The following is a 21,716-nucleotide window of genomic DNA, read 5'->3' as shown; positions in this document are numbered from 1 at the left end:
GTTTCAGCCGTTTGATGACGTTATTCTGGTTTGATTCGCTAAGGTACAATCATGATGAGTGGCTGCGGGATCCTGACGAACGGGAAAGGGACCCGCAGGGAATACTGTGAATTCAGCCTGGACGAACTGCAGGTCCGTGACGACACACACAGATCCCCTCTCCGTACACACACAGATCCCCTCTCCGTACACACCGCTCCTGTAGCCATGTGTGAGCGCCAGTGAATCCCTCATGGTCTCTCCTCCCTCTCTCCCCCCTCCTCTCATCCCTCTGTTTTCAGGAGGGCGATCACATAGGCTTGATGCGCAAGGCCAGCGGAGCGCTCCACTTCTACATCAATGGCATCGACCAAGGTGAGAGTGACACGTCTGCACCCATTCATCAGTGGAAGTGGGGGGGTGGGGGGGGTGGGGGTGCACGCGGCATGGTGGGCCCAGTTGATGGATGGTTATGAAGGGGCGATTAAGGGAGGAACACCAAGCCCGCCAGCACAGATCGGCTCAGCATCACCTAGTAGAGGCCCACAGGAAGACAGGGCTGCCTGGGGACACTGTCACTCCCTGCGTACTGTATATGTAGATATTTTTAGATCGTTAGTGAAGCAAACTTCAAAATCTATTTTTGTATTTTTGTCATCCTTTCATTATGTTAGATGTACCGTAGTCTTTTATATATTTGACTGTGCTTTGTACAACATGCGGTGTAAAAGGATTCATATCTAACAAGTCATAAAGTGAAACTGGTAGCAGCAGCAGTGTTAATGATGACCCGTGTCTATTAATACTTCCTATGGAGGACGTTATCCATTACTTCCATGCACAGCGAGAACACGTTTGAACACGGTAATGAGAGCGACGACAGTGACATTTATCAGTCCAGTTTCCAGCCCCTGACCGCTCCGTGTCTCCCGTCTCCTCCAGGCGTGGCGGCGGCTCAGACGCCGGGCGTGGTTTACGGCGTGGTCGACCTGTACGGCATGGCCGTCAAAGTCACCATCGTCCACAACCACAACCACAGCGACCGCCTCCGACGCAACAACGCCATCATGAGGGCGCTGTCGCCCGACGTGGGCCGGCCCCGCCCCTCCCTCTCCCTCACGCCGGACCCCGAGGGGCCCGACCGCCTGCTCTTCCACCCCAACTGTGGCCAGAAGGCCGCCATCATCAGCGACGGCAGGACGGCGCTGCGGCCACAGTGAGTCCATGCGTCCATTATTGACCATGATATTGGTTATCTTCTATTAACTGATTAGGGGATGGATGTCATTGGGGTTTGCACATGGGCATCTCCTGACTCCTGCCAGTGAATGTGTGGTTAAATTTGGACACGTGACTGTGACAGAGGGCTTAAGATAAGATGTGCGTTTGATTCCTTGCCTGGCGCGAAAGCGCGGTTTTATATGCAAGGAAAAGTATGGAATGCGATTTTGATTGCGTCCACGTCCAGGTCTCAAATCGCTTGGGAAATGCAGAAAAAAAGTATGGGGAAAAACTGCTGTCATATTGCCCTGCCACTCACTATAAGCATGTGTCATATCCAACACTGACCTACGGTAAATCTTCAAATCTAGCCAAGAAACATTTTGAAATAGGGGAAATATAAATATAAATAAATAAATAAATAAATAATATATATATATATATATATATATATATATATATATATATATATATATACACATACACATAATATATACATACACATATATAAAATATGCAGCATTTCATACACATGACATTGCAATGATATTTATACAGAAGTTTATGTCGACGTCTTTTTCACGTCCGCAGTGCGACGGATGACTTCAACCACGGCGTGGTGCTGAGCAGCCGGCCGCTGCGCTCCAACGAGGTCTTCCAGGTCCGCATCGACAAGATGGTGGACAAGTGGGCGGGCTCCATCGAGATTGGCGTGACGACGCACAACCCCGCCTACCTCCAGCTGCCCTCCACTATGACCAACCTGCGCTCAGGTAAAAAGGAAGCAGATATTAGCCAGGTAGACTCACTTCTCACTCACTCCTTGGATGCAAAGAGAAATATCAGTCTCATATTCGGTCCTAAAATGGGGTGACATCATTTCCTTTGTTTCAAGTGTTACGTAGTTTCACTCAATTCAGAAAACCCGTGGCAATGTCTTTCACTCGTTTCCAATACAAATAAATGATCTTGATGTGTATTGGAAACGGGTGAAATTATGTCACCCCGCAGATCCCCCCCCCCCCCACTTGTAAGAAGATTGTACAACTCAATATGAGATCACATGACTCAATACTAGATCACATGACTCAATACTAGATCACCTGGCTTGTTAGGGTGATATTCTCTGCCGTGTCGATTAGAAATGGCTTATGCAAAACATACACAAATCATGATGTGACCATTAGGTACTCTTTTTAAAGTTCCATCATGTTGACATTTTGGCACGACATGTACAGCTTGTTTCAATCCTGCTTTTCATATTTTAGGAAAACAAAAACAAATACTTGATACATTGTGTTGGAGAAAAATATAAGTTCCATTGGCATTTCCTAATTAATAAGCTATAAGCTATAATTGCATACACATAATTAATGCTACGAGTCATTAGTCATAAGACATCTCACAAATGCATATATGCATAACTAGCTTATCAAGCAGGAGATTTCTCCCCTTTGCTCTGGCCTTCAGAAACTCAGCATGGCAATGGCCATGAGACAGGAACACTTGCTGATAGAGACAGGAGCCCTGTAGGCTCCAAGTCAGGCCAGAATGCACGACACACATTCATCCCCCCTCCTCTCTGCCTTTCCTCCTCTCTATGAGTATAAAGCATATGTCAACTGTCAGTCATGGGCTGAATATTTGACTCTATACATTGATCAGATGGTACATTGAGATTCAGTCCTCTGTCAATACATATTGCCAGAGAATGTTATGGTAAATAAATATACTTTCATTAAGACATCTTCCTGGACTCCTGGTTTCAAATTCATTTGGATTAGGCTATCAGCTGTTATATATACATTTAGCGGATGTAGAATGGTTAAAATTCCATTCTCTATCAATCCTGGCCTCCTGGCTTCAATTTATTTGGTTTAGATAGGCTGTTATAATTATCACATTAGCGGAGAAGAGTGGAAATTCCATTATCTATCACATTGTAAGACCTTTTCTTTTCTTTTGTCTCTTCCATCTACTTTTTTGTGGCGTGTGGCCCAAGGACCACAGAAGAAAATGAGCTTCCAGCTAACGGCCCGGGTGCAGTGTGTTGTTGCACACAGTCCCTCAGTGAATGAATATGAAACGGAAATCTTGCGTTTTCCAGGGACATGGATGATGACGGGAAATGGCGTGATGCACAACGGGACGACGATACTGGACGAGTACGGTCACAACCTGGACCGGCTCAAAGTGAGTGGGAGATATGTGTCTTTTTATTAGTCTTTTATTTCCCAGCTCTCAATCACTACCTTTTATCCATCACCCCCTGTCCTCCGTCCTCCTACCTTACGCTTGTTGCTTGAGCCTGACTTTCTCCCTCGTGGTACACGTTTTCTTTCCCTTTCCTCCTGCCTCTCGCTCCTCCCTCCCCCAGGCGGGGGACACAGTAGGTGTGGTGCGGAAGGAGGATGGCAGCCTCCACTTCTTCGTCAACGGGGTGGCCCAGGGCCCGGCCGCCTGGAACGTTCCGCCCAGCATCTACGCTGTGGTGGACCTCTACGGCCAGGCCGCTCAGGCCACTATCATGGACGACATGGGTGAGAGTCCAGGGTCCAGAAATCATCGTAAAATATGCAACTGGCTGGTAGATTTGCTTCAGTCACCAGCCAAAAAAACAATGGTAATCTATTGAGTGTCTGGTCAAATCTGAACATTCACTAACCTTGTGGCCAGTGGACAGAAAAGTACATTTTGGATGAGGGAAAACAGACCATTAGTGACAATGCTGGACTCTAGACAACAGTTGTAGCTGTGCTAAATTACACTACTTTAGAATGGAATTTTGAGATTTGGTTTCCTCTTTGAGTTTTACGAAAAGTATGAGTGAGACAAGATCTAAGGAAGGATTTTTTTTCTCTCTCTCTCTCTCTCTCTCTCTCCCCCTCCGCCCTTCAGCGGACCTCCCCCCTCTCCCGGAGGACAGTTCGGAGGGTCCCACGGCCATGTCACCCGGCAGCCCCTGCTCGGTTGCCGGGGCCAACACGGCCAACGACCTGCGTTTCCACCAGCTGCACGGCACCAACGCCGTCATCACCAACGGCGGGCGCACCGCCCTGCGCCAGAACTGCCGCAGCGAGTTCAACGACGCCATCGTCATTTCCAACAGGTGACGGGAGCCACGAAATGACACTTAACCTAATCCGGTCCTCATAAGGTCTGTAGAAGTTTGAGTGTTTCACTTTGGGAATTGGCTTGACTTCACACACATAATGAATCAAAGATCTTTTATGAGACAGACTGACAAGAAACCACCCGAGGGCATTTCAGATGGTGTGTGGTAAGTTGTGAATGACAGATTCTGGAATTTGTTTCTTTCTGGCACTCCTGGTATGATGATGACAAATCCCACCCATCTGGTGCTCAAAACGGCTGAAAACAAACACTCAGGATTACTTTGCACGCAGTGACAAAATGGAACAGAGCGTTACCTCCTGTGTGATTTGTCAGAGCCTGAGATGTTCAACATGTTGCCTCCTTGGTCTAGGTGCCTTCGAGAAGGAGAGCTGTTTGAAATAGTTATTCAGAAGATGGTGGACCGCTGGTCGGGTTCGATAGAAGCAGGTGAGGAGTCTCTATTCCACCTGCCACCATCCATCTCTCTCTCATCTCTCTCTCTCAAACACACAGACTGCCCTCCAACTTACCTCTTACTTTGAGGCTGCTGCAACATTTTCTTCCTAACACGTAAATACTGTATATTTCATATATTATGTGTCATTATGTAATGAGCTGTGACGTTTCCCTTCTGTCCAGGAGTGACGGCCATCAGGCCAGAGGAGCTGGAGTTCCCGAACACCATGACTGATATCGACTACGACACTTGGATGCTGAGGTAAAGCTGAGAGCTATGTGAATACTAATCTGTGATGTATTTATCTCCCTTTTTCTCAAGTACCCGACTGTTTGACTCGCAACCCCCGTGAACCCGTACTGTGGTCAATTTGACACCAAGGGCCCTATCTTCCCAAAAGCTGTAATTTAGCGTTTGCGCTCGTTTAACAATGCAAATTGGGGGCGGGCACAAGCGCATGCCTGTTATAATTGTACTGGGCATAGGCGTGCCACATGCCAAGGCAGGCGTTTCAGTGCTAAAATGTGGGGATAGATGGCATTATCCTATCGTCAGCAGCGCGCAATTACTTTGTGGCAAGAGCTTTGAAAAGTACCTCTTAGGCGCAAAAACACTGCTGCGCTTGATCGCGCACCATAATCTCCGCGCTGCGCAGCACAGAAACGTCATTACGCACGGACGTTCCACGCCAGGACATCAAATTCTGCTGCTAAAATTGGGTAACCAGTAGATTATTCGGCGAGGCAATCCAACTATAATTCACTGAGAAACTTTTATCACATGCCAAGGAGGGGTTATGGTAAATGAATTGAGAAAACTGGTACCAATAGGCTATTCACCTTCACCTGCTATAACCCCGGAGGGTGGTTGGCATCACAGCCGATCTGGCAGCTCAGTGTTTCACAGAGTTTTAATTGAGGCCGCTGTAAATCCTCCAATCTTTTCTTTTGTCTCTGCCGTTTACCCGCTGCAAACACATTTCTATTGTCCCACCCCAGTCAACAAAATAACCCGAATTGCATTAAAACGTATACCTGTTTTTAACAGGTATATGATGTGATGGTGTCATTATGAGATGGGGATAATATATACAGTCAATAGGCCTACACCTATCCAAATTACGCATGGGGAGAATTACAGCATGCCTCACGCAAACTGTACTGCAAGACAGAAATCTGGTTTTATTGAGAGCCCAGGCATTGCCAGGCCACACCTGTGAATAATTTTGGTGGTTAACACCGGCCAAATCCCGTTTGCGCCGCGCATAAATGATTTGGCACGCCTCTAATCTGCGAGAGGTCACGTCAACCCAAACAATTCTATAATTTTTAAACAGTTATGTTTCTGTATAAATCATTACAATTATGCTCCCGTGAGGTGGGGATGCTTTTTTTTGCTGCCGTGGCGGGGGTGCAAAACTCGGCATAACACCTGGACAAATGTGCAAGGCGGACTGTTATCTTGCCTGCCTTAAGGCACGCGCAAACAGGTGCGCAAGCGTAAATAGGGGATATCGCCTGTACCAAGATAGGGCCCCAACTGTTATTCTTACTTCCACTTTTCAATTTAATATTGGAGGAAGTCTAGAGGCGGCAGCATTTATCACAAAAAATAAAAAAAAATCGATATTTGTAGTAGAAAATGGTATATACGGTACATATATATTTACATTTTATTAAGCAGCTCAATTTTCCCTAAATCATCCTGCAAGGTCCCCCATCCAGTATCTCTAAAACAACCCCTATGTTAGTGATCTATTCTGCTGTGCGGTTAATGACATTTCTGTCTATGAACCTCAGCCCAGGTGCCTACATGTATAGCCTCAATTAAAATCCTGCTCTCTTCCGCCTCTCCCTCGTGCCTCACGTCTAGCGGGACGGCCATCATGCAGGACGGCAACACCATGCGCAACAACTACGGCTGTGACCTGGACTCCCTGACCAGCGCCTCGCGCATCGGCATGATGCGCTCGGTCACCGGCGACCTCCACTATTACATCAACGGTGTTGACCAGGGCGTCGCCTGCACCGGTCTGCCTCCAGGTAAAGACGAACGCCACCAGTTCACACACATACACACACACACATGCAGGTCTGGATGGGAAAATTAATTGGATCATTTCCAGGTCTTAAAAAGTCTCTCTCTCCCTCTCTCCCCATCCCTCTCTCCATCTCTCAGATGTGTTTGCAGTGATTGACCTGTATGGTCAGTGTGTTCAGGTGTCCATCACCAGCTCGTCCGGCCCGCTGGACAACAGCCTCTGTACCAGCAACATCACCGAGAAGAGCTTCCCCATCCACTCGCCAGGTACGCAGCACTGTCGGGTGTCCTACGCTGGTCTGGAAGAGTGTAGAAAAAGTTCCATCACTTCTCAGATCTTGAAAAGTTTGAGAATTGCATAAAACAATAATGACAAATGTCATTTCAAATATCGACGTTAAGATTTATATTGAAAATCCTCTACAAACATGGAATTCTGAAATGGAAAATGTTTCGTTTTGTGCATTTATCTGTTTAAAAATAAAGTAAGAAAAGGTCCAAGGCAAAGAACAAACAATGTCAGGGAGAAAGAAATGGAGGCGATCTGGAAAGACAAAAATGCCACCCATGAAGAGTTTGAAGGCTTATCTCCCTCTTCCTGCTGTGTGTGTGTGTGTGTGTGTAGTAGCGGGCGTGGCTCACCGGCTGCACATTAAGCATGGTAAGAACGTGGTGCTGCTGGGTGAGGGCTGCCAGGCGGTCCGAGTCGGAGGCTACGCTCATGGCATCGTGTTCAGCACCAAGGAGCTCAAAACGGACGAACTGTTTGAGGTAAACCAGGACACAGAAGCACTTCACTAGTAAATGATCGGATAAGGAACTATTGAAAATACTGAAAAGGAGTGACTCTATATTTTCAAATAATTTGACAGATCAAGCTCCTAAATGTCTTTACTTGTGCTCAAATAACGATAGACCCCTGGAACGGAAGCACAGTAACCTGAGACCATCACCATTGTTGTTAAACTAAAAGGCTGTGAAAAGAAGGAAACATATTTTTGCTTTCAGAAGACGAATCTGTTTAATCTCTCATTGAAAGTTTTTTTCCCCTCTCGAAATTTGTTTCTTTCAATAGAAGTGCAAATGGTACTTTGAATGGAGTTTTCTTTTGAATTAAAAGTGATTGTTTTAACTATCCACCACCACTCTTTGCTTCAGGATAAAGAATCTTCCACACACTTAGATATATGCATATTTTATAAAGTGAAAGCTTTTCAGTCAATCAAGACCTTTCTCAATCCTTACCAGAAAAAGCTTAAAAATGTCACTTTGAATGGAGATTTTCTTTATAAAGTGGCACTCATTTTATGCCATTTGCTATGACAGTAGTTGGTACTACCTGTGTTGAATACAAAGTTGCGTCCTCGCCCCTCTGTCCAGGTTAAGATCGACGAGGTGGACGAACAGTGGTGTGGCTCTCTGCATGTTGGCCTGACCACCCTGGCCCCTCCGGACCTGCCCTCCTGCCCGCTGTCGGGCCTGTCCCCCACCCTCCCCCAGCTCCGCACCAAGGTCACCTGGCTGCTCTGCGGCTCTGAGGTGCGCCGCAACGGGCTGGTGCAGCGCCAGAACTACGGCTGCTCTCTGGACCGGCTCACGGTGAGACACGCTTCTTCTTAACGAACAGAACTTTCGTATCGTATCACTCCGATTCTGGCGTCTCCTCACTCACCTGTCGCTGTTGGCTCCAGGCCGTATCACAGACCTTGAAGCCCTCTGTGATCCAGTGCGGAGCCTCAGATCCGCTACAAGCTTGAAGATGAAAGTTGCCTGAGCTTTTGCCATCAAGGCCTTTAGACTTTGAACAACCTGCCGGAGGAGCTTAGGCCAACGGACTCAATATCAACCCACATCTTAAAACGTACACCCCCTTTTCTCTCTCTATTTCTTACCCCTTTACTTTGTGTAGGAGATTGTTTTTATTTGGTTATTGTGCTGGTTTGGGAAAAAACTGCTATACAAATAAAGATTAGTAGTACTATTAGTACTAGTAGTAGTACTTCCAGGTAAGGCCAAACAGTTGTCAGATGTGAAAGAGTCATCTTTAACATTTCATGAGGAGAAATGTAGTAGCGCACCGATTAATAAAAAAAACAAAAAATAGGACTGGATATCAACCCTAAAGTGATAATGATAACCCGGATTATTTTGACAATATTCTTATCACAGTTTCAAGATTCACTTTAAAGGGATAGTTTGCTTTGTTTGAAGTGGGGTCCTATGAGGTACTTGCATACAGTCAGTGTACTCGGTAAAGCATCCATCGTCTGGACGCATCGCACAGCGAGATCCTGTAGGAGAACTGCACTCCAGCCGGGGCAGTCAGCTGTCTGCTGAGTGTGAATCAGCCGGGGCAGGCACAGAGAGCTGTCTGCTGAGTGTGAAGGCAGGCACAGAGAGCTGTCTGCTGAGTGTGAAGGCAGGCACAGAGAGCTGTCTGCTGAGTGTGAATGCAGGCACAGAGAGCTGTCTGCTGAGTGTGAATCAGCCGGGGCAGGCACAGAGAGCTGTCTGCTGAGTGTGAATGCAGGCACAGAGAGCTGTCTGCTGAGTGTGAATCAGCCGGGGCAGGCACAGAGAGCTGTCTGCTGAGTGTGAATGGGGCCATGAGCAAAAATGTAAAAAAAACAACAACGAACAAACAAAAAAAGACATAAAATGCTTCCATACTGCTCACCTGGTGTAATCCAAGTCTCCACAAGCCCTGAGATGCCAAGTTGAATTGAAAAGATGTAATTTAAACCCTGATTTTAGCTGGAATCTTCACTGTGGCCTGCAGTGCAGATTTCAGCTCAAAACAGGGTGTAAGTGACATCTTTTCAAGTGCATCCATGAAATGCTCTTTGATTACTTCAACTCTTGAAAATGAGTCCATTGCTTGATGATTCTTTTTCGACAATTTATGAATAAAGCAGAAAATAAAGTAGTAACATCAAATTGTTAATCACCATCAATTCATGTCAGCCTTTTTTTTTATCGCATCAGGTGCTCTTAACACTTTGAGTGCCACGGCCCTTGGGCAAAAGGTGCTGTACTGTGCCACATAGGCCGCAATGCATTTTCAAACAGTCATATAATTTCTTTAATAATTACTATGTAAACACTGAACACGCACAAATAACGATGAGACTCTCTTCTATCACCTGCAAAAAAAAGTTTATTGATCCCATTTTCCGTTCTTTAGTTATGAGCCGGAGAAGATAGCTTGATTTGACCAAAAACAGCCATTTTTTTCTAGAAACCTGAGATATTCAGCCTTTTGTGAAAGGAAGCATTTCAAGCACATCATTGACTCATTGCTAATATTTTCTGATGTAATGACACCTCAAAAATAATTTCCTTCAATAAAAGAGTGAAAACAAAGGAATTTTGTTTGGCCAAATAATATTTTTTAGCTGCAACCAGCAGCGCTGGCCCCTGCGTGCGCAGACCCTACACCTTCTTGCTGGTCTTGATTTACTGCTGGTGGGCATCAGATAGCCTATTCTAGCTTGTTTGCTCTCTGTGCATCGAGCCTGCTGCAGCTGCCTGGGTCTGTTGTATGCTGTAGTGCCCTGCGTGCCCCCCCCCCCTCCTCCTGGCACTCAATGTGTTAATATTATAACGTGTTGTGTACAATGTCAGAATAAAATAGGTACCGTCTTCCTTATCACATTCCCAAACCGTATTCTGATATTTATGAAATAATAAACACACAGTGTATGACTGATGCCGTGTCCAGGTTGGGAACCGAGTGGGTGTGAAGAGGTGTAGTGACGACACCATGCACATCCTCATCGACGGAGAGGACATGGGGCCTGCCGCCACTGCAGTAGCCAAGGTACACACACACACACACACACACACACACACACACACACACACACACACACACACACACAGAGCCAGTCAGCAGCACACTGTCCTCCTGTCCCCTGCAGAATGTGTATGCGGTGCTGGACCTGTATGGCCGCGTGACGGCGGTGTCCATCGTCAGCTCGTCGGTGATGGAGGACATGGAGAGCGTCAAGGTGCCGTCCCTCTCCTCAGACAGCTGCAGCGAGGGCGAGGAGGACAGCAGCACGCCCGTCAGAGAGGTACGACCCAACTGGCACTTTGTCCTGGTTTCCTCCCCCCCCAAGAGCCAGTCCTCATCTGTCCGTTTGTCTGTTAGCAAGATATGTAAAAAAAAAATAAAGAAAAGGGTTTAGCTGAAATATGGGGGACAGATCGCTCCATGCCCAAGGATCAGTTGATAATATATCACAATACTGTAAGCAGGTAGGTAGGTAAGTACTTTATTCATCCGTGAGGAAATTCAGGTATCCAGTGTAGCAGCTCGCAGGCCAAAGACAAAATGAGACAGGACATAACACAAACCAACAAACATGACAATACAGGACAATGCAGACGTTAGGGGTGCTCCAAAAAATCGATTCTGAAAGGATTGCGATTCTTAATGCCACGATTCCTGTATCGATTCCAAACTCCCAAGAATCGATTCTTCTTTGTATTGTAATTTTTTTTTTTTTTTTTTTACAGTGCACCTGAAGGCAACATGCAAGATACCGGCTGAATAAGTGTCCAAATGTTCATGTCATTTGTGTACTGTACTGCCACGGTGCCACCACCTCTTGCACTTAAGAACTCTGGTTAATGTATTCCCCCCAAAATCTATAAATCCTTCTCAAAGTCTACAGATCCCCCCCAGCCTATAAATCCATCTTATCTGAAGAACATAAGGGGGGAATTCCCCCCTAGTTTGCAAAATGAATTTAGTGTAATACTTCAGAAGTTGAATTTGCAGTTCAGCATTAATACATTTGTCATTTTTTGTCTTAGATTTACCTTTGTGTGTTATTGCAAAATAAAACTACATAATTGAGAATCGATTCTAGATTCTGGAATCGAGAATCGTTGGAATCGAGAATCGTTGGAATCGAGAATCGATTCTGGAATCGGATCGTGACCCTAGGAATCGGAATCGGATCGGATCGTGGCTTAGCCGGATCGGAGCACCCATAGCAGACGTACAAGACGGTAACATGACAGGCAGGTTTCTGGTTAAAATATTAAGAAGTAAGAGCTAATTAAAATATTAAAAGGTAGATTAAAGGTTACCAAAATACTAAGATACAATTGCACGGTTACTAAAATACTAAAATACTAGTTGTCAAAATTGCACAGTGCCCATATCTAGTCAAATTGCACAGTGCCCATATCTAGTCCACAGCAGCGTCTGAGTGGCGCTCAGACCCCCATACTGTCACTACTGGTCTGACGGACCCCATCGCCCATGAGGCACGCAGTCTCACCTTCTAGTCCTGCTGCGTGCCGGCGATCTCCTGCCGTCGACAGACTTGTTAAACAGCCTGATGGCCGTGGGGACGAAGGACGTCCTGTGTCGCTCCGTCCGTGAGCGCAGGGAGATAAGCCGCCCGCTGCGGCTGCTGCTCTGGACCTCCAGGGTGTGGTGAAGAGGGTGTGTGTCGTTGTCCAATGTTGTCGTTGTCCAGCAAGGAAATATATTGTGATTTTTGTTTTTGCTTTTATCCAATTTCAGGAAAACTGTCATAGTATAAAGAACACACTATCATATGCATAAAATCTGAGTAGTAAAAGTTATGTTGGAGTGGAAGAGTCAAATGGCTGAAGATACAACACTGCCATCTAGCGGTCGGAGGTTTAAACACAACACAAAATGAACCACTGCCGCAAATCTTTGCCTGTAAAGTATTGTTTTTGAGAATCAATACAGTATCACGGAACATAATACTTAAGGGTATCGCTGTTTTCTTACAGCCCTACTGCGTTCAAGGGCAGCGTTGGCGTCAAGAGCGGGGGAATTGTTTTTGCGATCACCGTAACTTACCCACAATTCTTCACCACACGCACGCATGCTCTCACGGTCGATGTTGGTCTCAGTCTTCGTGTGGCCTCTTTTCTGCCCCCAGGTGGAGAGCGAGCCATGTGCGCCGGTGCCAACTGTCATGGCTTTCCTGGAAAACCACGGCAAGAACATCCAACTGTCCAACCAGAACCTGACCGCAGCCCGGGTGTCCAGCTACAACCAAGGGCTGCTGGTCACCGCCCAGCCGCTGCCCCGCCAGCAGCTGTTCCAGGTACTGTGGGGCCTAGTTAGTGTGTGTTTGTGGTGATGATGGCTATGCTGAGTGCTTTGATTCCTTCATTTCAATATCTGTTTGAGCTTGAAAAAAGTCTCAGCAAAAAAGCCAGCTCTTAAATACTGTTTTGATGTAATGCACCAATACTGTATGAGTATGGGTAAAGGGAAAAATATACCTGTTTTAGATAGATTTTCATAGTTTGTAGTAGACCCTTAAATCTAAATACTTGCACAAATGCAGCTTTCAGTATTTGAGGTGTTTCTACTTTCGTCTGCTCATAAAGTATTTCTGACATTTTGTGTTAGTTCACTTCTGTTAATTCAATCGCTTAAGGCGATGAGAAATATTTAGGACCACAGGAAGAAATGTGTGAAATAATTGAAAATTCCCAATGGCTACTTATTTTGGAGGTAGAACTGAATTTGCTATAAGGAGCAAATGCTGACACAGAATTGTGTCAAATATGACAAGCTGATATTATTATGTATTATGTAGTATATGTCAGTCTGTCAACGAACCCCCTTTCCCGGCTGCCAGTTCCAGATTGACCGTCTCAACCCGTCGTGGACGTCGTCGCTGTCGCTCGGTGTGATAGGCCACGCCCCCGACCGGCTCAACTTCCCCTCCACCGCCTGCTGTCTGAAACGCTCTGCCTGGCTGCTGCAGAGGGACTCCGTCTTCCACAACTCCCTCAAGGTATACACACACACACACACACACACACACACACACACTTGAAGAACACACACACTTCAGCCAGTCAAGTATTGATTTTGTCTTACATGACAAAGCCAAGTGTTTTCTCGCCGACACCCGCCTCATCGACTGCTTGATTGATCCTCTCTGATGTTATTCTCGCTCTCTGCTGTCTCCTCTCTCTCTCTCTTTCTCTATTTTTTTTTAAATGTAATTGGCTTTACACCATCCTCTGCTTTCCTCTGCTTCGACCTTCGCTTGTCCTCTTGTCTTATCGTTTCCTCTCCTTCCCGTCTTCTCTTCTCAAGATATGTGAGAACTACGGTCCTAACCTGGACACGTGTCCGGAGGGGACGGTGTTGGGTCTGCTGGTGGACGCCAACAGCTGTCTCCACCTCTACGTCAACGGCATGGACCAGGGAGTGGCGGCGCAGGACATTCCCTCGCCCTGCTACCCGCTGATCGACCTCTACGGCCAGTGTGAACAGGTCCGTGGCTCGCACACACACACACACACACACACACACACACACACTTGAAATGGGCAATGTCATCATCACCCGAGTTTTGGACTCTTACATTTTGTTTATCATTTGTAATAATGTAATAACATAACATTTCATAACATAACATTTCTTTTCAGGGAGGTCAGAGGTCAGGGTCTTTAAAACACTTAGGCATGTCTGCGTTCCCCCACAGGCTTCGTCTCATCTGGACCCTTCAAAGTTGCTTTAGTCTAAATCCAGTTTAAGACCGACGGAGTGGGGGAGGGATCGGAACCCAGGATGTTATGCTAATGCCACGTTGTGTCGTTACTGCAGGTTACCATAGTGACCAACAATGTGCCAGCTGTGGGCGGGGAGAGTGGCGAAGCCCGCTGCCAGGGCGACATGGAGAAGGCAGACATGGTTGACGGTAAGAAGCGCTAACACCTTATCGTTTCTGTTTATCTCCTTATTTGGAGGTCTGCTGAAAATCTTGAAAGTCTTTTTTTTTTATATCAAGTTTTTTTTTTCAGATTTCGCCCCCCGTTTTCTCCCCAATTGTAATTGGCCAATTCCCCCTGCTGTCCCTGTCGTTGCACCACCCCCTCTGCTGATCTGGGGAGAGTTGTAAACTTAGCACATGCTTCCTCCGATACATGTGCAGTCGCCAGCCGCTTCTTTTCACCTGACAGTGGGGAGTTTCACTGACAGGACGTAGTGTGTGGCAGGACCACGCTGTTTCCCCCCCAGTTCCCCCGAACAGGCGCCCCCGACTGACCAGACGAGGCACATGCATACCCGCTTAATCTGGCTTCCCACCTGCAGGCACAGCCTTGACCAGCCCTGACCAAGCCGTTGGCAACACGGGGGTACCAATCTGCGACCCTCGTGTTGGTAGGCAGGGAATCTACCACTGCACTACCAGGACGCCACAAATCTTGAAAGTCTTGAGGTTTGACCTTGTCGCTGTGTGTTGACATCCAGGAATCAAAGAGAGTGTGTGCTGGACGCCCCCTCCAGAGGTCAACCCCAACAAGACCTGCGAGTACCAGGCACTGTGCTCGCGCTTCAAGGACCTGCTCACGTTACCGGGTGAGTTCGCGCTCGTTCGCTCTCTGCTCTTTGTCTTGACATTATCTCTGCTCCAACCTGTCCTTCCCGATGTTCACAATCATCTTCTGCGATCTCTCTCCTTTTCTTCACCAGACGGTTATTTCAACGAAGATGCCAAGTACAACCTGTGCTACTGTGAGTCGTGCCACAAGCTGCGGGGCGACGAGGCCTACTACAAGAGAGGAGAGCCGCCCCGTGACTACGCCCTGCCCTTCGGATGGTGCCGCTTCGCCCTCAGGTGAGTGACTACGCCCTGCCCTTCGGATGGTGCCGCTTCGCCCTCAGGTGAGAGGAGCGGCCTCTCAGCCAATCACACGTCGGCACATCGAGGCGTCAGCCTGTCATAAGCTTGATCAGTCTGTGGATATGTGGATATGTGGGGTGTGAGCATAGACTGTGAAAAAAAAAAACATGGACGTAGTGAGTGTGACGTCATCCATTGGTTTGAGTATTTGTAGCCAATATTATTTGGATGAAAGGTGAAACTAGCTATTGAGATCAAAACCACGCTGCACACATTTATTTATATGTTGTAAAGTTGGGCATTTTAACATGGGGGTAAATGGGGAACGATTCCCTTTTGGAGCCAGTCTCAAGTGGCCATTTGAGGAACTGCAGTTTAAACTACACGTGTAAATGGGCTGTTTATGCAGTAAAACACCTGATGCCTGTCTAATGTATCTGTATATCTCTGTGTTGATCTATGCATCTAGCGCTCTTCCTAATGACTGTAAAGTATGGTTGTTTGTGCATGTATATCTATGATTGCGTGTGCCCTCTCTGTGCAGGATCAAGCCCCACTGTGAGGTTTCTAATGCACTGAAGAAGTGGCACATAGCTTATCACGGCACCAGTGTAGGAGCCCTCCGACGCACCCTGGACCACAGCCAGCTCCTGTCAGGTACCACAGCACACAGCAGCAGCATTACTATGGGTTCATTAACATGTAACCTGGGAGCAAGATGGTTAAAAAAAACATTGGTTAACCCTCAGTGGTTTTGAAGACCTCAATCAATGTGAGAGACAATTCCCATATTGCAACATGCCTCCTGAAGCTGATTTGACAGAAGTACTGTAGGAGAGTGGGAGAAGTGATTTGGCTACAAATAACTGAAAATCATACTTCTATCTTGATTATAAATACATTTCTATTAGGACTGTGCAGTTAATTTATATATACATGTATATATTTACATTTATATACATTTATATATATATATATATTTACATTTATATACATTTATTTATATATATATATACGGTGTATATGTATATATATATACCGGTATATATATATATATATATATATATCGCAGTCTAGAGGAGAACGTAGTAAACTAGCAAATCGGCATATTGAAACATTTACATTCATTTCTTTAAGAACATACACTGTAGTTGGAAATAGTAGATATTTGTATAAGGTACAAATACTGTCATGAAATGATTTCAACACAACAGGCTCAACATTGTCTTCAGGATCGTGTAGCCCTGCTCTTCGTCCTAGTCTCCTTGCCTCTTATATTGTTGCCTACCTAATTACTGTATCTGTCATATGCAATCTTTCCAGGGACACGGGAGTTTTTGTTCAATATGTCGTAACTGAGCTGTGGCGTTGACACTCACTACTGTAGCACTCACCTATAAGTCACTCGGGACAAGAGCATCGGCTAATTGTCTGATGTCCTGTTGCTGCAGGGACATCGTCCATCTTCTCTGTGTCTCCAGTGAAGACGGAGGGGCCAAACGGCTACAGCGAGCCAGAGGAGAACAGCGCTCCCGGCAGGGAGGTTCCCAGAGTGCAGCTCTCCCCCACCATGAGATACTCGGGCTTGGAGATGTTTGCCCCCAAAGTGCAGTAAGTCGTCGTTACTCTTTGCTTCTCCTTTCACTCACCATCTCATCACTTTATATTTTACAATATGCCAGTAGGCATTGTTGGCATTATGACATTGATAGTTCTTAAAAATCCAGCAGCAAAAAGGCTGAAAAATCAAACAAGGACAGGTTGATTGTGAATACATTTGTGTAGTTTGTGATTAAATGAATTGTCATTTGTTGCACTGACTGTATTCGAGATGAGCTCGCTCTAACCAACTGACAGAAGCTTTTCAGCAACATGGATCAAAACAAAAGCAAAGTGGAATTGCATGTGGCTGGTAAGTCTCTATTCATCTACAGTATGTTGCCGATGCTTTGGCTGTCAGCTACCTGCTTTGCCAAACATGGCGGCTAGTTGCCAGTTCAATCTGCCTGACTTAAAAATGACTGACAGGTGGTACGAACGACACAGCACTGATTCATCATCTTCAACCCAGGGAAACAAAAAACTGGCTTTTGGCTTGTCTTTGTAGTTTGACGGATCTGTCACCATGTCTTCTCCTCACAACTAACTCTGAGGTAGCATTTTATCTGATTGGTCAGAAAAAAACCTCAACAGAGAGGAGAGTGAGCTAGTAACAGAGCGGAAACACAAAGATAACTGGCTGATCACCAGGTCACAAATAGTAACACCAGAACCATCTTACTGTCATCCGCATTGCGTGTTTCTGTTTACAGCACTTCTCTACTGTCGATTTCTCTCCCCCCTCACGTAGATTTCGGGACCCCCGCTCACAGCGATGCCACCAGGCCCAGGTGGGCTTCCAGGTGTGCGTGCGGCCCGGCTCCTACAAGGCGGGCCCCCAGACGCTGGGCACCAGCGAGCCCCTGGACCCACGCTTCAGCAACACGGAGATCGAGTGGATCACCAAGGAGCAGGGCGGCACCCTCCTGTATGGACTGCTCGTCCGGGTGGAGTGAAAGCAGCCAGGAGGAGAGGCACTGAGGGAGGGAGGAGTCAAAGAATGAGAGGGCCCTGGGTACATAACCCTGTGGCACTCCCTGGACTTTAAACTAACTGACAACCACATCCAACCCCCCCCCCCTGCCTTGAACAAGAGACTCCTCTGGAATCTAGCTGGTCCTACTGTGGATTGTTGACAATTCAGCATTATTGATTTTTTTGTTTTGTTTTTTTGTTTATTTTGTTGGTTTTGGTTCTTTGCTCTTGGACACTTTTAATGGGCGGGGCTACGGCGGTTTCACAGAAGAACAGACACTGCCTGCACTTTATGTTTCGGACACTCGTGGGCGGTTTTTAAACTAACTTCTCATCGACACGACACGTTCAAAGCAGTTGTTTTCTTTTTTTGTCAGCACCTTTTTTGTTTTGTGTACCTCATTCTAGCCAACATGTTTTCTTCCACCATCTCACGGCTCCCCCCTTTTTTTTTCTTTTTTTTTCCCAACTTAACCTCCCGGCACTTATTTTAAACACCCGGTGCCTGTCCAGTCTTTTATTTTGGGCGGAACGATTCTTCTGTCCACCGTCACCTGCCACCCCGCACGCTCATGGAGGACGATCACAAGTTATTACAGACTCGGAAACGTGGAAAATTGTGAATAAAAGAGTGATAAGCGTTTCACAAAAGACACGAAAGAAGAAAAGACGGACTTGAAGCTTGAGGAATGCCGAATCCTGAGAGTGAACCTAAGAGTGTCTTGTGACTTTAGGGGGGGGGGGGGGGGGGGGGATTTCAAAACTGGAGGAAGAAAAATGTTTACACATGTAACGCCTCTCATCTGTTGCATCCACCCCATAACAGTCTGGCTGCTTCGTCCGGCTTGTTTGTTTCAGTCCTGTCTGTACTTGTGTTCTGGCCGCAGCATCGCTTCTCTGGCTCCTCGTCAAAGGAAAACACTCACAGGCTAATACTGTGGATGAACTGGGAAAGTCCGTGCTTTCTTGTGGAAATGGACCTTTAGTTGTCACAAAGAAACGCGGACTCTTCATGCTACTCATGTCAGTCCCATTTCCTCTCCTTACTGCAACTCGAACAGGAGACTTGAGAATATCCATAAGGTGCTGATAAAAATGGGCACGTTGTGAATTTCAGCCTTATAGCTTTCCCCGTGTTCTATGGCTGAGAAGATACGACATCAAGATATATTTAAAGAAAATATATATATATATATATATATTTACTGCTAGATGTGGTGGGTAGCAGACAGTACATCTAGCATCCACTACTGCTGGCTCTTATTTGATATGCTAGTCCCAAAGTAGAAGCGCCTGGAGAAAGATTTAAGGGGTGGAAATGGACTGAAGCCAAAAAAAAAAGGTTTGTGTTTTTCTCGCTTGCCCCATCGTTTACACTTCCGCGCACACACCTCCACTCCACGATCCATCCATCACGTCACGTCCCACTCTGTTTACCGGAGAGGATTTCCAGAGCCGACTGTGCAAAAGACTGGTGGGAGACGGGAGTCCTCGGCAGAGCCACGCCCCCTAATGCTGGAGTTTACATTGTGAATGTGATTCGTTAGGGCTTCGCAGTTCCCGTTTGCCGATCGTTCAACCCGCTACTGCGTTACTTTCAGCTAACGCCCGTTCATTTACATACGTCAAGGATTTACACAAGGGTTTTATTTTATCCAAAATATTCGCCTAATTATTGATTGTACGTGAACAGCTTTCCAAAACATCTCTCTTCCAACCATTCTGTTTAATGTTGCCAATTTGATAAAGACTTATTGTTATTACATCACGACCCACGTGAAAACCCAACTTTACAAGTCACGGTTTTGATGAATTACGGTAGTCAGAATCCAGTTATTGAAGCTCAGTCGGTAACACTTTACAATACTGCACCACAAAAATGGGCGCAGTGACCAAGGAACGATTCAGGAAGGAACTGCTAGTTACTGAATAGTTAACAGGGAGTTCCTAAATGACTCTGAATCAAGTGTTTAATGATAAGTTACTTCAGAACAGACTATTAGTTGAATGAACCAGTATTTAATGATTATTTCCCAGATATTTGTGAATGCACATAATGACCACATAATGTATACATAATGTATATACCATACTTTACTTGAAGGGGCACAAAAACAGTACCTAATGGTGATCTAATCAGCAAATAATGTGTTCTTAGTAGCAACTCGATATGATGTACTATGTTGTGAGATGACACAAAAATAGTAATACCGGTATGTGCCTAATAAGAAAGTAATGATTTGTTATTTACATTTAGTACCTTATCCAGAGCTATCCAGGAACGATGCATTTGTAAGTGGTCATTATGTGCATTCACAAATATCCAGGAATAATCATTAGATACTGGTTCATTAACATGGCAACTAATAGTCTGTTGTTAAGTAACTTATCACTTGATTCAGAGTCATTCAGGAACTCCCTGTTAACTATTCATTAACTAGCTGTTGACTATCATTAACTAGCAGCAGTTAGTTTCGGACTTGTTGCTTTGCAACTACGCCCGTTTTTGTAGTACAGTATTGCAGCGGTTCCCAAACTAGGGTATGCATACCCCTAGGGGTATGTGGAGGTACTACAGAGGGTACTTGAGAGAAGGGACAATGTAAGAATACATCGTGAAAGTAAATGCAACGTTGAAAGGGTGAGATTATACGCACATCACGTATAGGTGCGAGGCTATAGCAGTAAAAGCTGTATCAGTGAAAGGAGGTCGAGCCTGCAGACTTACTCCAAGCCCTAGTTTAATGAGGACAAAAAAATTGACATTTCGATCCTACATTGGATCTTCATCAAGGATCTTGTACCTTAACATTAATATGTTATAGTTTTCTCTTGCAGTTTTCTAAGCAAAATCTAGTAGTCAAGCAAAGGGGTTACTTGGATTCAGAAATCAGGGAAAGGGGTACTGCAGGCAAATAAGTTTGAGAACCACTGCAGTAATTGTAACGTGTTACCGCTCAGTCGACTCCTAAGAGAAGCTGTGATCCAGGTCACGGGAGATCTGCGGGGTTTGACAAAGGAAACTTGCAACGTCCAATCAAAATGTGAAAATATATGGGTTATTTATGGCCCAGTGCTGCTTTGTACAAGAATTAATTTGTATTATTTTCTTTAATTTTCTGTATGTTGCAATGTACAGGCTGTTACATAACATTAAAATCATATCTTCCTGATTTATAAAAAAACAAACAAATAAACCGACAAAGACAGTATGCACATGGACCATTTCACTGTGTGGGTTTGTTGGGGCGCGACAACAAAAAGCTGCAATGAAGGAGGTTCCTTTTTTCACATTTTATTTAGAGTAGGAAAAAAATCCGGTCACTGACATGTTATTGCAGTGTTGCATACTCACTCAATCACACCTTTTTTCAAAATGCTGTAGACATAATTACTTCTTAAGGCCAATAGTGTTTTCTCATAGCTTGGACAGAAAATGGTGGCTGCTAATAACAGACACTCTCACACAAGTAACTTCAATATGCAGCGCTCATCTCACCTCGGCCAGGAGGGTCAAAGAGTTCAAAGGTCAACACACAGGTCAGGACATGATCGTCCAATAACTAAAAGTAGTGGACAAATTATTAATTTGCTCTCCCCCAAACAAAAATAATGACATTTTAGTTAAGTTCACTGGCCGACAAATGGCAATCTGCTGTATCATCTTGTTGGGTTGCATAGTC

The 21,716-nt window shown here is 45.6% G+C and overlaps 1 protein-coding gene across 1 annotated transcript in view; it reads left to right on the top strand.

Annotated features, from left to right (window-relative positions):
- Positions 1-18,702, top strand: part of neurl4 (neuralized E3 ubiquitin protein ligase 4) — a 29,393-nt gene extending 10,691 nt beyond the window's left edge. Inside the window, exons 7-30 of the mRNA XM_083640418.1 lie at positions 44-132; positions 282-354; positions 922-1,195; positions 1,792-1,973; positions 3,308-3,393; positions 3,578-3,740; positions 4,099-4,309; positions 4,688-4,764; positions 4,957-5,035; positions 6,647-6,816; positions 6,953-7,081; positions 7,440-7,585; positions 8,195-8,413; positions 10,536-10,634; positions 10,735-10,890; positions 12,748-12,915; positions 13,459-13,617; positions 13,926-14,105; positions 14,439-14,532; positions 15,087-15,194; positions 15,309-15,453; positions 16,004-16,116; positions 16,911-17,070; positions 17,810-18,702. Coding sequence (XP_083496544.1) covers positions 44-132; positions 282-354; positions 922-1,195; positions 1,792-1,973; positions 3,308-3,393; positions 3,578-3,740; positions 4,099-4,309; positions 4,688-4,764; positions 4,957-5,035; positions 6,647-6,816; positions 6,953-7,081; positions 7,440-7,585; positions 8,195-8,413; positions 10,536-10,634; positions 10,735-10,890; positions 12,748-12,915; positions 13,459-13,617; positions 13,926-14,105; positions 14,439-14,532; positions 15,087-15,194; positions 15,309-15,453; positions 16,004-16,116; positions 16,911-17,070; positions 17,810-18,014 — 3,485 coding nt within the window. The 3' untranslated portion in view covers positions 18,015-18,702. The remainder of the gene's footprint in view (positions 1-43; positions 133-281; positions 355-921; positions 1,196-1,791; positions 1,974-3,307; positions 3,394-3,577; positions 3,741-4,098; positions 4,310-4,687; positions 4,765-4,956; positions 5,036-6,646; positions 6,817-6,952; positions 7,082-7,439; positions 7,586-8,194; positions 8,414-10,535; positions 10,635-10,734; positions 10,891-12,747; positions 12,916-13,458; positions 13,618-13,925; positions 14,106-14,438; positions 14,533-15,086; positions 15,195-15,308; positions 15,454-16,003; positions 16,117-16,910; positions 17,071-17,809) is intronic.
- The last annotated feature ends 3,014 nt before the right edge of the window (positions 18,703-21,716 follow it).

This window comes from Poromitra crassiceps (genome assembly GCF_964638095.1).
Source record: "Poromitra crassiceps genome assembly, chromosome: 7".
NCBI classification, from domain to species: domain Eukaryota; kingdom Metazoa; phylum Chordata; class Actinopteri; order Beryciformes; family Melamphaidae; genus Poromitra; species Poromitra crassiceps.
The sequence above is the reverse complement of the archived record's forward strand: the minus strand, read 5'-3'. Positions and strand labels throughout refer to the sequence as shown.